This window comes from Phoenix dactylifera, chromosome 3 (assembly GCF_009389715.1).
Source record: "Phoenix dactylifera cultivar Barhee BC4 chromosome 3, palm_55x_up_171113_PBpolish2nd_filt_p, whole genome shotgun sequence".
NCBI lineage: Eukaryota > Viridiplantae > Streptophyta > Magnoliopsida > Arecales > Arecaceae > Phoenix > Phoenix dactylifera.
Window position 1 is genome coordinate 21,508,893 of NC_052394.1, and position 15,146 is coordinate 21,524,038.

The window sequence follows — 15,146 nt, forward strand, 5'->3', positions numbered from 1 at the left end:
GTCCTCATCTACGGTCACTTTTTTAACTTTGAAACCGTCCATTTATTTCTAAACCCCCAGGCTCACTTTTTATATTCAAATCCTTCGTTAGCTCCATGAATTTCATGGACAAGGGTTATATTCAAACCCTTTTATTTTATGTGATGTTTACATATGCTAATCAGCAACAGAACTAGGGTAAAATCACACTAGTACAAGCTGCTGATATTTCATGTCGATGGCATAACAGCTAGCTTTACTCTCCACGATAAGTAGAGATTTTTACACTGAAGCTGATAGGTTTGACGCTTTGACCGACTATTTAGACACAAAATTATAGAATTTGATAACCCTTAACGGACAAAAAATAAAGAATAAAATATATATATATATATATATATATATATATTTATCATTTGATGCATATGCTAGAAATTTCTAAATTACATAATTTCTAATATATAAATAATTTAAAAATAACAAATCACATCTAATAATTTGGATCAACAATGTAAAACCCACCAGTCCAATTTAAACCCAACTGGATTTGAGTGGAATCCAGTGTGTATCCTAGAGCTCTAGGAAAAGCAGCCTTGGGATCTACAAGTGTTGCTCAATTACCTAGTGGGACCTTTGGGAGCCAAGCACAACCAAAGGATGCAAACTACTGGATCGAAGTCATCAAACTTGAGACCTAAAAAAGCTAATACTAGTCCACTTCAGTCTGAAGATATCACTTCTGGTCCAAATGAAGTGCTTATGGATATGTCTATTAACAAGAAAAAAAAAGCAAACAAGAGGTCCATTTGACTTAAGTTACTCACATGGCAGTGAAAAGATGAATACTGCTGCACCATCTCTGAAGGTCCACCTTGTATACCCTGCTTTATGTACAAAGCACATGAAAGCCCAACCAAAATAAATAAGAGTTTCTGCCAACTACTTCCCATATCCTATCTACAGTTTCCCTGTACATGATAAATCAATCAGCGACCTGCTTGTTACTGCTCTGTACACTGGTCAAGATGGGCTTCCTTTTGTTTCTCCACAATCAGCTCCATCATATACCATTTCGGAAAGCAACCCCTCTGTTTGCACCAATATCCTCCTAAATTTTATAATTAAAACTTCATACGTCTATATACTTGTTCAATGACATCGGAGTCAATCTTGCAGACTAAGAGAGATGGAAGGACCCTTGTCCTTCCGTTATTGCATACAACATCCTCTGTCTCATTCTCTCCTGCAAACAAATTATAAGATGATCAGTACAATTCAACTTAAAAAGGCTTGAACATAATTCTGATTTTTTTTTAAAAAAAATAGAGAGAAAGATGTATTTAGTTCTGATGGACAATGTGGTTCATATCAAATGTTGCCAGTCAGTTTGCAGAATGGCAACAGGCAATGGAAAAAGGAAGATTGATAACCTTAGAAGAGTAAGGAGGGAGCTTGAGATAATTAGCGCAGGTCATCACACTTGGCAAGTCCAAATCCGCATCTTGGCAACAATGCTGCTTGTCAAAAACAAAAGGCAGGTTATGTATTGTGAGTTGATATGTAAATTCAAATGATGGTTATCTTATAAACTAAAAATTGACAAACCTTACGAACAACTGTCAGTTTTGGGTTGAGTGCGGCCAAGCCACCTGGAGGCAGTCGACGGGCTCCTGTCACAAATTGCAGGAAAGCTCTACGCTGATCGCATTCAAACTCTTGTATGATTTCTAATAACTGTAAAAAACAAGAAATTAGTGCTCAGTACAGTGTAAAGAAGAAGCGAAGAAGAAGAGGAGGAGGCACTTGAATTGAAGGTGCTTGCTGAGAGAACATTGTAAGGAATACTGACATTAACAACAGGAAGACTGCTGGCTGTGTAGCCATGATCAAACTTGATGTGATCCACAAGCTCAGTAAACTGTGAGGAAACAAAAATCATGAGGTCTGATAATCATCAGTATCCAGCATCATTCAAGTAACTAAAAGATTTAAGGACTACATACATCCCAAGTATCTCGTTCTCCACAAAGTAATCGCTCAAGCTCGTCTTCAGTAAAGATTTGAAGAGTTCTCAGCGGAAACACCTAAAATATAGACAATATGGGGCAAAATTACATGGACAGCAGAAACATGCATTTAAATTGCCAATACTTGCAACATGAACCGCTACCATTTAAACAGATTGAAATGCACAACAAATAATAGGAATCTTACAAATCAAAATATAGTGATAGAAAAGAATTGCCTGAAAATAGATGGAGCATCGGGATCATTTAAATGAAGAGGGGACAACAATAAAGAGCAGCTAACATTCTCCTTTGCAATTCTAAAAATTATGCCATGACTCCTACTTCGTACACATGCACAAAGATGGAATATTTTCTCCAGATATGCAGAGAGGTAGAATATGAGCCCAGATTTTGTTAGAATACTTGTTGCCAATATAAAGGTCATTTTCATCCCCTCTGCGATTTTGTAGTCATTTTAATTTTAACAATGCAACCTAACGACTATGACATATTTAATGTCACAATTCCAGATGTTCGTATTTGAAAAATCACATCCACGTCCTCTTCCAGGACATCAGTTGCCCCTATTCTAAAATAACGTACAGCATAAACAGCCATCCGATGGTTGTAACATGATTACTACCAATAGCAACTTTCACATTTCACAAAGTTTTGCGCAAAAATGAACTATGTTTGTATTCTTCAGTTCAGTCATATAAATGTAAAATTAAATCAAAGATGTTTATAGTATATTAGATGATTTCTTTCTGAACAATTCAGTCATATAAATGTAAAATTAAATCAAAGATGTTTATAGTATATTAGATGATTTCTTTCTGAACAATACAGGGAAAACAAATTTAAGTAACTTCTCAACAAGTAGGCTACAGTGTCACACTATTACAGACCTTGTTAAATCCAGATTTGAAAGCTTCCACTTGTCTAGCAATTCCACTCTTGATAGTTGCATCGGCAACTAGTGCAACATACTCTTCTAAGTTAGAAATATTTACCTACAAAAGAAATCAAAAGAATAATTTATTAAGCTACTTCAAAAGTCAAAGGAAGAATATTTCATAAAGAAGAGTATTGTGTATTACCATTTTCGAGTTACTTTCAGAAGTAAGCTCATAATCGGAGTAGCCTGGAAGAGTGAAACCAAGACAAAGATCCTCTATTCTAGTATTGCGGTAATCTAAATCTGATGCACACTTGTAATTTTCTTTAGAAATGGACTCTAAAAATCTTTTCCTATAGACAAGAGCTTGAAACTCCTGCAGAGTCCTTCCAAGTTTGGGATCAAATGATTCGATATCATACATACCAAGCTCCTAAAGAAATATGGATGCCAAATTTTACTATCAGGCTGTATGATTGAAAAAATAAATAAACAAAATTTTCAATAGTTTAGATATAGTTTTAACAGAAAACCTGCTCAAGGATAACTTTGTAAAATGCTTTAGAAAATGGTATATCTAGGATTCTCCCATCTTTAATTGCCTTTGCTACAAGCTGCCCAAGAAGGGAGAACTTTTTAATTACTTCTGCAAATTGGATCCCATTTGAGACACTGTTTGCTGCTGACCAAGGCTGAGGAAACAATCCAAAAGGAGCTGGCACGAATCCAGATTCACCAACTACTTTGCCTGATCCAGCATGAAGACCCAGATCCTCTCTCCACATTCCCAACCCAACTTTTTGAAATTCGTGACTTACCAATGTATAGAATTCCATTGTTGGGCCTAAGCCAGTACCTACTTCCTCATTGTATTCCACTTCGAGAACAGCCTTACCACGAGCATGTAACTCCATCATTTTTGCAGCAGAACCCAAAACATCATTGCGATTAACTTTGAATTTCGTACGGGAAAATGAACCTGATTGTAGCCGTCTTTCAATAACATAGTTGGTGTCACTGCTATTCAGATGTTGAATTTGATTAAGCTGAGTTATTGAAGAACCAAATGCAGTCAAATGGAAGTACTTCCATCTTGCCTCAAAAGAAAATAAGAAAGGGCACGAAGCCATTAACTGACTACACCAAAGAGGCATGCTGCCAGAGCTTAGTGCCAGTGGATCTCGCATTTGCTGCTCCAGTTTATCGGTCAGCTTACCGCTCATGAACTCAGCCTGCGGAACTGAAGACATTATCACTTTCAGATCATCAAAACTGTCTATTCTACCTTCAGCAAATGCTCGGTTCCTTTCATCAGACAACAGATGAAATGAAACCCTGTTCAAGCCTTCCAGAATTTTCAGCATAAACAATATATCATATGAGGGATTGGACTTATCGAGTTTACAGGGAAGCTCAGCTTGCACCATACTGGTGAAAAATGATAGTTTCTGCCATGAGGAACCAATTTTGTTCCAAAAAAGAGATGCTTCACAAAGCATTTGAGAATCATTCGATTTTGGTTCTGCTCTTTTATATTTTACTTTGTAAATTTCATTCCAGAATTTTGGACCAACAATTACATCAGGTTCTGCACTTAACAGCTCCTGTAGAATTGCTTGATAAAGAGTAACAGACCGATCAAGTTGTTTTCCTTCAAAGCAAAAGCTCAACTTTTGCTCTGCACACACATTGCTTGGAGATGCAGATCCCGTTCTGACTTCAGCTCGTCTCTCACCAAGAGATGAAAGGTTGGAGGTAGTCACTGTACGTGAACAAATTTAACAAGTCAATAGTCTTACATAAAATACAGAGATTCCATAAGCCTCGACGCATACTAGATACAAAAGAATAATCTCTATCTTTACTGGAGTGGACTTACCAGCTACTAGATCTCTCTGTCTAGGGCTAAGATCTGCTGATAAAGATTGTCCTTCCTGACATGCAACACCCTGAAAAACAAGATAATCAGGAATTACAACAGAAAAGAAGCTTGTCTACCTTCAACATTAAAAAATGTCAATTTTTTAAGATTCTTAGCAGAAAGAATATACAAATGTGCATGACTTGTTTTGAAAAGATAGCAATCTCTAACATGTCAAAGTCAGGTTATATCATTTTTATCCAAAAAGATATACCTTTTCCCCTTTCACCTATCTTTCCCCCTTAAACTCCTTAAACATTAGCAAATTATAAATGATACGTCCTTGAAGACCCCTGATTTTTCAATCCAAAAATAAAAATAAAAATAAAGGAGTTTGTTAGCTTACAAATGCATGCTCAACTTTACAAGAAGCTAGTATTTCACATGTTACATTTTAAGAATCACTAAAGGAGAAGACCATAAAGCATCACAAACCACAACCACAACCGGCAAACCTTACCCCAGAGTCTTAGGCTGACTCCTGCAGTCCTTACAATGGAACCAGTACATGCCATTAACAAAAAGGATTCCCAATTTTTTTTCCTTTGTGCATGCGTGTTTGTGGGGCGGAGGTAGATTAATCTTTGACAAACAAATAATAAACCTAATTTATAAAATTGAAATTGTAAACAGAAATGGTACCTCTGATAAGCTGGAAAAAGATGGTTCCTGCAAGGTCTTGGCAACTATTTCTTCAGGATTCCTCCCTTCAGCATGTGTACTCCCTGATGCAATATCACCTGTGCGGACTATATCCTTTCCTGCAGATTCCATCTGATGTTCATTACTCTTTGCACTAACTTTAGGCCATATATACCCTTCAATAGCATCCAACGATGAAGAAGGCTCAACATTTAGCACATTATCATAGTCATGCAAGGTTGTCTCCCCTTCTTCCCTCACAAAGTGTATTTTTAAGCAGGGATGCATGGTGGGGCGCCTGAACGGGATATCAACATAAATATTTCTAGGCTTGGAAACATGGCTCGATATAACAGGAAAACTATCAAAAGAAGATAATGCATTCTGCAATTTCCGTACTAATAATGTCAAAAGCATATTCTCCCATCCCTGGTTCATTTTCGACAAAGAAATACAGGCAAATGTCTGGAACCTCCTCAGTACAGCAAGAAAGTGATTCGATAAGTCACCATCACACAAAGTTCCTTGGAGGTACTTGCCATTGGACAAATAATGTGCCAAGGATCTTACGATTCCACTCTCAATGAACTCAAAAGTGGACATAGTTTCTCCCCCATAAAGCTCCCTCATTACTTGATCTAATATATGAGATAAATACTCTTCATTTTGTGCACAACCATCATTAGTTGCAGATCTATCCACATTATCATTTAGAACAGCACAGAAAGTTTTGAGCTTCTGTAAGATTTCAGTCAAACCCATCTCAGAATTAACTGCTTCACTAGGGAAGTAGGTAGTCTTTATATGCCTTGCCAAGATAAGAACAGTATCTTTTCCAAGTCTGCATGCTTTCATCTCTGAGGATAAAGCTCTAGATGAATCAAATGCATAGCACAAGCATCTAGATATATCTCTGGCAGCCACCTGATTATCTGAGTGTTGCATGTGACTGGACTGTTGCGCAGATTGCAAGCAGTTTTCTTTAATGAGAAGTGAGTCAATCGCATAAATGACACCCTCCTTAACAAAAGAGCTCAAGAAAACACCAGGAAGCTTTTGCATAAGAATCTCAACAGTCTTCAGAGTTGAAATCAACACATGGTGATCTTTTCGGGCCAACAAACCAGCTAAAAAGCTGTAACAAAGACCATTGGAAAAAATTATATAAACAGATTCCACAGTTCCCAATTGGATACAAACATTAAATAGTGAGTCTTGTTTACCTTGAAATGTTTGTAACCTTGAGCAAGTCCATAAGCATTTCTGGAGTACTAAAATAAACAATATTGTTTATGATTGAAATACAGACATAAGAAATGTATAAATTTGCACCAGAATTGACCACCTGTACCAAATTTTGAAGAGAGTTTAGATTATAATGTGCAGGTTACAGTGTGAACTGTTTGCATCAACACACCTGGATAGATACAGGAAGAATATCCATTGAAAACTGATGCAGAAAACTAGGTTGATCCACTAAAATCTTTTCCTTGGCTAGCACTACTTGAATATCTCCAACATCTCTTGCCACAGGAGGGATCAGCTGGTTCAGTAACTTCAAAACTTCGTGCACCTGTGGGGGAAATGTATTCAATAATTTTGAGTATACCTCCTTCCCATGTATAAGAAAATATTCTGAATTCAAGCAACTTTTTTTGATGTTTCTATTGAGAGTTACAAAGGGACTAAAGATGGTAGGACAAAAGAAGCAATTGAAAGGTTCATTACAGCTTAAACCAAAGTCACAATAAAGCATCTGAATGGTAGTTTCTTGTCCTATTTTAGAGCATGCATAAAAGCTGTTCTGGTCATTATCTTACCCAAATGCTCTTAATATTTCAAAAAAAACTATTTTTAAACATTGATAATTTCAACAAATTGAACCCTCCATACTTATAAAAAACAAATTTCACATATTATACAATCATTTTTTTTTGACTAAATGGTAGGCCCATAAAACAAGTTTATTAGTAAATAAAAAATAAAATAAGGTCAAAAAAATGTTTGTGTTCCTTCCTGAACTAAATAACAACATTGTATGAAAGCAGCTTATTGAAATAGCCAAAATGTTAGCATGAGTAGGATGACATTGAAAGACTGACATGCACAAGCAAAAGAGGTGAAAATCATGAAGATGTGTACATAGTTTGACACCACAATAATAATGATATAGTGGTCATATAGTGTATATGCTGTATAAAAGTTGTCGTTTTCCTACTAGGATTAAATCCTCTATTAGAGTAAACCACCAAATCCCAAGTATAAGCTGCTTCCATTAAAGTTTTCATTGGTCCCACCCTACTCTTTTAGACACATTCATGCGACCTTCTTAATCTGGGCCTCCCTCAGTCTTCATGGCACATCACTACGGCATATAAATAAATTGTCATCAATTTACTCCTTCAGGAAAAAAAGCCAGCTCTATACCTGAAGACTATCTTAAAATCTGTGTCCAGAATTCCTGTCATTTGCAGTGTTAACTGGAAACCAGGCAGGAATACTAAGTGATCAAGAATTTCTAGAGTCTTCCAACATCACAACCTCCAATGTCAACCATAAGGATCAATGTACGCCACAGGTCCAATAAATGTCGTAGGCCACACTCCTCACTTCCATGTATGTTGTGCATACAACATTTTAAGCTCTCCTCACTTGTCCATGTCTTCAAAATGATGCTTATAAAGTAAACGTGGTTGCAGAAGTAGAATTCTACACAGCCTGGTCCCCCGTGAACACCTTGATTATCATCCCATAATTTTTATATCATGTTCCTTTATCGCCATCATAACTCTCTGTGAATATCACATGCATGTGCATGCGCGCGCACACAATTTGTCTTCAGCATTTCAGGAGCATCCCTCTTAAGAATCCTTGAGCCTCCAATCATAGAGAGGGGGAGAGAGTGGTAAGGGGATTTACTACCCTAAAAAATGAAAAATACATTGATGCAATAGGTTACCAACCAGTTTCCCGAGCTTCCATGTCTAGCCAACAAAACCTAAACTTGACCATCTCTGGACTAAGCATAAAAAACAATAGCTCAAGCTCATTCATCAAGGGCAGCTTAGTATTTGATCCAATTAAGTGACCCTAGAAGGTTCAAGCAAGCTCATGGGTGACTCGCCAAATGGGTGACCACCTTCTTCTCCCTTTTTGAAAAATTCAGCCCTTGTATTTTTTTCACTTTTCTTTTCCTTCTCCAGATCTCATTCTTCCCAAAAAATTTTACTGCATCCCATTTTTTTTCAAATTTTCCTTTTTCCATTCTATTACTTTTCTTATTTATTTTCTCCTCTTTTACATTTTTCTTTTTCTTTTTTCATTTCTAGTCAAAACAAATATGTACTCTTTCTATTTTTCCCCTATATACTAGTGCAGTTCTTCTGATTCTTCCCCTTCTTCATCCTATGGATTTTCTTCTTTTTGTTTTCTTCCCTTTCTTTACAGCATTTCCTTTTTTTCATGTGTACTCTCCATTCTTCTGTTTTTTATGTATGCTCCTCATCTGCCCTTTTCCTTCTCTCTCTCTCTCTCCATCTCTCTCTGGTTAAATCAAGGCTAATGCTAAACTCAGAAATAAGTGTAATTTCCATCTCCATCACTTTAGTTGCAATGGCCTGACAAGTTCAAAATCAATTCCAATACTTTGAACATCATTTTTTGGTGATTATAAACTCGAATACATAGATTATTTATCAGATTAATACCTGTCGATGAGTGTTGACATATTTTAAATTGTTTGTTTCCATTCCATGTTTGCAAGAAATGATTGCTAATTAAATTAAGAAGTATATGTTGAATAGATATGCTGTTGTTTCTTCGCAAAATTTCATGGGTTATTTATTCCTTTGCTAGACTTCTTAGTAGATCATGTATTGCTAATTGATATATTTCAGTTTCCATATTAATGTGACAAGAGAAAGTACTTCATTCTTGTGCCGAGCATACTCAAATTTTAATCTCTAGGTGCATATTTTAGTTTTCAGCTGTTTTGTATGGAACTGAATTAGATATATAAAATTACTGGGAGCTTAAGCAGGAGATTTGAATTGGTCTTAGGTCTACTCAACATCTAGTCATTGTTGGATTTTCAAAAGTGCATTAGGTGACCAGAATCTCCATATAACAGTGTTGAGCAATCTTGTTAATAAGCAAATTTGGATTCTTGTTGAAGTGGTAAAGCATGAAAACCTGATTGGATTGTACATCTTCAAAAGGTGAGTAAGGAGTGCCATGCGAGAGGTCAGAAGCCATTAGAATGCTCCTCAATGTGCTGCTTATATTCAGTTCAAATAGAGTCCTGACTGCTACAAGGGAACTACTGGCGAGCTTGGTGAGAAGACTGATCAAGCCCTGCAGGTGTAGGAGATAAATCAATACGTCTTCTGGAGGAAGCACAAAGAAAACAAAACAGTAACAACCATAACAAGTGATTGCAGCATGAGAATTTTATCATAACATACAGTATATGTTGATTGACTCAGTGACATCCGACCATCAATAGCTATTAAACGCACAGACTTATGAATCACCCCATGTTTGCACAGTTCATCCAGCAACCCCGGAGAATGGCTGAAAGAATCAGCAATCCTTATCAAGCATGTAGCAACAGTTTCCACGAGCTGCCATTTGCAAAACCGACAAACAGTCAGAGGAAATAACTGAGCGATCAACAAATACAAACAATCAAAGCCAAAATTCTTAAAATTGTTAAAAAAAATAGACATGAAAAATAGATACCTTCCGGTCCTCGTATTGAAGAAGATTGCACAAAGTAGGAACAGACTCCATGACAAGAGAAGAGCAATCTAAAGGAAGTTTCTTGCAGATGTTTGCTACAGTGGAGAGTGCAACTCTCTGTTATGTAAAACAGAGACAATTATCCAACATATCAGTCACATAAAATGTCCAAACTATACTGAAGAGAAGCAGTATTTGATTTATTTGTCCCACTTTAATCCACGCCACCTTGATGGGGAGAATTCTTACCTGAATGCTTGTCGAAAAGAAATCGATGTAACTCAAGACCGCCATAATTGTCCCCGCTTGCAAGCATGGAACTGGTTGTTTCCGAGATATCTTCTCCAGTGCTTGCAAACACTAAATAGACATAAGAATTAGAATTGCAAAAGGCCAAGAAACGGCATTAAGAAAAATCCATGATCGACCCAAACCTGCTCGGCGACATCCAAGTAGTCAAACGCCAATAACTTTCCACAGAGGACAGGAAGCGCTCCATGCCTAACAAGAGCATCGGCCGATCTCGGCATCACATCGCAGAGGTAGGTGAGCGCCCGGATGGCGAGGAGCATGACATCGGGGCTGGTCTCGTGGCCGGCCAGCCTTACAAGCACCGGGATCGACGTCTCCATCGGGAAATAACCGATCGAATCCTCCATGCAGAAGGACAGGACCTCGCAAAGTTCGGTGAGCGCGGCGAGCTGCGCCCCTGGCCCAGCATCGTCCTCAAGGCTCGCGAAGATCCTCTGGAACTTCGCCTTGCTCGCCCCGCACCGCGAGGGGCCGTCGAACCCTCCGCGGCCGTGATCCGGCTCATCGTCGGAATCGCAGGAACCGTACGCCGAGTCTCCAGCCCGGTCGGACCGCCCGGAGGAGGACGACTCCATGTCGCATTCCGCCGGTTCGGAGGATGACGCCACCGCGGCCGCGCCCGCCGCCGAAGGCGGCGCCGACGCGAGAGAGGAGGAGCCCGGCCGGTACTCCGCCGAACTGCAGGCCCGCTTGTCGGCCGGCATCTGCTCGCCGGCCTCCGCCCGCTTCCGTCCCCGATCCATAGCGCCTTCCAAAGATGATGATAATATCAAAAACAAAGAAAAGAAAAGAACAAAACTCCAAAAAAGAAGAATCAAAACCTGTATAAAATATATTAGATTAAAGGGTTCCGAGTGCAGCTTCGATCGAATACCGAAATTGGGAGAAGAATCGAGGGAAATTGTTGCTTTTAGGCCGATAGAATCATCGGGGATCGGGGTTTTTTTTGGGGGGGCGGGGGAGGGGGAGGGATCAAGAAAGGGTCCTTGTGAATCCTATAAACCTGATGAGATCAACGACGAGTCTACGATCGAGGGGGACTTTCTTTTCCTTTCTTTCTTCTCGTTCTTCTCTTCGATTCGGACTTGGATTCCCCTGTTTTCGTTGTAATTGGAGGTAGATTCCTTGCTTGTTTCGTTGCAGGAAAGGGGAGGAAGGGAGTTTTTGAGTAAGGATGGGGTGGACGCCGCACCGCCTTAGTCTAGAGCGAGTCACGGACCGGCTCGGTTCAGACCGCCTCAATGTTCATAAAGTAGTTCCATATTAGACATGCAATCAATCTAGCCCTCTGTCTCGTGGGCATTTATTAAATAAGGTTTTCATCTATTTACTTCAAAGATGTCGCCATTTGTCTTTTGGAAAGTTGAGAGGACGTAAATAGAAAGAAGAGAACCTCCTGAATTGAGTTGATCACGTAACATTGTATTGGTCGAATATTCCGAGTTAAATATTTAATCAGATTTGTGAATGGATGGCCCAAGCATTCACTGAGAACAATGCTTTTTTGTCATTTTTAATGATGCGTCCATGTCCAACTAAAATTGCTAATTTATTAGGCTTCACAAGTCACTAGGAACATCTTAAACTAGCAAGAGTTGTTCCGTCAACTAGATGCTGCAAGGAACCACACCTCACCCTGTTAAAGTCTATGGGCTCGCAAGAACTGGATTGGGAACCCACATCAATGAGGTGCAACTTATAGCTTTGTATGTACCTTTGTCTACCCTCGATATGAGTCTTATAGCAGATTTTGTGTGTGTGTGTGTGTGTAGAATAAAATGTCTAATGTCAAGAAAATTTAACAAGTAAATGATCAGTGAAATTAAAGTATCATATCCAACACCAAGAACTTATAAATCTGCAAGAAGTGGAGATAACTTTATATGGATGCGTGGCCTGCACCAACCAAGATGATGGCATCATGTTGATGCCTTCAATTGAATCAATGATGCCTGCATTTGTTGACATGTAAGCGTGGCAAATGTCCGGTGCAACTTGAGGAAAGTAATAGTTACTTAGTTAGCAAGCGACTTTTGTCTAGAAAAATGTCGAACATTTGGACCAACAAGTATGCTTTTGAAATCCACAAATGTGGCAACGCCACTACCTTAACCATGAGTAATTTGCTTTTTTATGTCACATAGCAACTTGCCAATTGATTGCATAGAGCATTTTGATAGTCACCTACACCATCCACTGCATATGTGTGTTTAACAATGGATTTTACAAGCTCAGCTCTTCTCCTTCTCAATAGCAATAAAGGTGCATTAAAAGGGGATTTGCCACCAAGATGGTAGCTTAGTGGTAAGAGAGCTTGGACTCCATCCGAGTTGTTCGGATTCGAAATGCGCGGGCATCGATTAAATCAGGGGACTGCTTGTCCCACGCTCAGATGGCTCTGTGTGGATATACTTTCCTTCCATTAGTACTAAGGTGGCGCTGGGTTACGTACTCACACGTGGATGGCCTAGTGGAGTTTTCCACGGATTGGGAAGGGCACGCGGAAACTTGCGACCTGCATTGAACATTCTCTGATGAAAGGGGGGGCTAGTGGGGGCTGCTATGCAGGTGGGGCTCTGCCCCTCCCCCTTTCTTTCTATTTTTCACCAAAAAAAGGGAGGGGGGTGCGGCTTTTGGCATATGCCCAGAAAAAAAGAAAAAAAAAAGAAACAAAAAAAGAGAGCCTTATAATTCTATGCTCACCGGGTTTGTGGTATAACACACGCATCTTTTTGACTATTCATCAAACTTTGGAATAACAACATGTTATTAAATATTAACAACTTTCCTGCGACCGACAACTACCATATATGACCAGCCAAACATGGACCGCGCTTGGAATCCAAGTCATTGAATTGGCAGGTGAGTATTCTCTGCGCGGATCTGTGTTTAGTCCCATATCAGTTATTCGTCGAGAAGATCTTGAGTATTTATACAAGACTAAAAAACCCAAAAAATACTTTCCGACTAGCTATTTTGGATAAAATTTTGGGTTATGACAAATGATATTAGAGCGAGTTCAGCCCATAGCCTATATAGATTAGGGGACACTACAGCACGGCTTCATTATAGCTGAGCTGGGCCTATTATGGTATTTGTGATTAGATTTGAATGAATTTGAACGCTTAACCTGATAAGAATGTCAGGACTTGAACGGAGGGAGCATGTGAGGATCCGCGCGGGCGTGTGTTTAGTCCTATATCGGTTATTCGTCGAAGAAACCCATGCAGGCATATGTTTAGACTTTTAGTTCTACATTAGTTATTCGCTAAAAAGATCTTAAGTACTTATACAGAATTAAGAGTTATGACAGTAACATTTGCTCATGCTCAACGTGCAAAAGAACCACAAGTGTTGATACTTAATAGCCGTTGGCGACAAAATTTTCACCTTTATTGCTAACTTTGAAGAGAGTGGATAGATGCTTCTTTTGTTTTGGGTGCCAATGAGCAAATGACTCAGATCACACCGCTAGGTCAATTGGTTGATGCAAAAGAAGAATTAAACAAATTAAAAGAAAGGAATGAGAAAAGTTGTGTCTTTCGAGTGTACCATCTACTTTCTACCATTACCTAAAATTCCTCGATTGTAGCATGATATGCCAAATTCATAATTCCCTGCTAGGTTAAGAGCCATGCAAAAAACGAAATTATCAATAGTCTCAACCTTGGTGCTTTTGGTCGAGTTGGATTAGTACATCACTAGGACCTGCAGACATGTACTTAACCCAAACCTGTACATCCATGGGTCAGGTATGGGTGACTAATGTAATCTTTCTTTTGAATTAAGTCTAACAAGAGTCAAATACAAATGTACACAATCTAACCTGATATTATATGTGCTTAAGGAATGGATTTAATAATAGACCTTACTCAATCTATGCTTAATAAACTTTACTTATATTCATTGTAGTTTTAAAGAAAATATGAATCATATTTGCAGTTTGAGATATTCATGAAGGCACCAAGTTGCAAAACTATAAGCTTTTGGAGTGATCTTCTCCTTAAACCATTAGTATTTCTCTATTCTGATTGCACAACATGTGAGAGATATTTGCTTATCTAAATTCAGGCGAGGAATATTGTCATAACATTTCTTTTTTATCAGGAGAAACACAGCTTGGCAGGTAGAATCAGCTTGAGAGTGCAATACATAGATACGTTTATGGATAAGAGAAATGCATTTCATAGGAACTGAAATGATAGTCTTTTGAGGTATAAGAAATGCACAATCTTTTCTTTTTTGATCTTATTGGCTGTACTTATGCACGATTAGTGTGAGTCAAAAAAAAAAAAATTACTAAAAAGTCTTGGCAAGAGCAGGGGATACTCTAAATATTATTTCTTTCATATCCATGATTTTTTATTTGTTACATGTGATGCGTTGGACTTGCATGGCATATGGCCTCACAGTAACAGCCTTATAATACATGGATCATCTGCCACCTTTCTATGGTGTCACAAACAATTGAACAAATGTCATTTTTATTGCATTGTACTCTGTCCATGGCAATTCATATAAGTCTAATATGGATACTGGGAGAAAAATAAAAATCCTACCTTGAAAATTTTCAAGTAGCAACTATACAAGTAAGATCCATCTCTTCCAGGTCTTGTCTTCATCTTACTCGCATAATCAGACAACA

At 38.5% G+C, this 15,146-nt stretch overlaps 1 protein-coding gene across 3 annotated transcripts; it reads right to left on the bottom strand.

The window, feature by feature from the left end:
* Positions 1 to 716: 716 nt before the first annotated feature.
* Positions 717 to 11,735, bottom strand: LOC103702862 (E3 ubiquitin-protein ligase UPL4-like). 3 transcript variants are annotated; one of them, XM_008785458.4, is made up of 18 exons: positions 11,505 to 11,735; positions 10,624 to 11,249; positions 10,439 to 10,549; positions 10,190 to 10,306; positions 9,913 to 10,071; positions 9,641 to 9,802; positions 6,867 to 7,022; positions 6,673 to 6,794; positions 5,450 to 6,584; positions 4,766 to 4,835; positions 3,420 to 4,648; positions 3,089 to 3,319; positions 2,897 to 3,001; positions 1,983 to 2,063; positions 1,829 to 1,897; positions 1,585 to 1,713; positions 1,410 to 1,493; positions 717 to 1,222 (listed from the first exon to the last, which is right to left on the bottom strand). In XM_008785458.4, exons 2-18 carry the CDS (start codon positions 11,242 to 11,244, stop codon positions 1,157 to 1,159), a joined length of 4,647 nt encoding a protein of 1,548 aa, XP_008783680.1. In that variant the 5' UTR covers positions 11,245 to 11,249; positions 11,505 to 11,735; the 3' UTR covers positions 717 to 1,156. The 3 variants fall into 3 exon arrangements, with proteins under 3 accessions (XP_008783680.1, XP_008783678.1, XP_008783679.1); XM_008785456.4 differs by having other exon boundaries at positions 11,376 to 11,735; XM_008785457.4 differs by having other exon boundaries at positions 11,323 to 11,735.
* Positions 11,736 to 15,146: the final 3,411 nt, after the last annotated feature.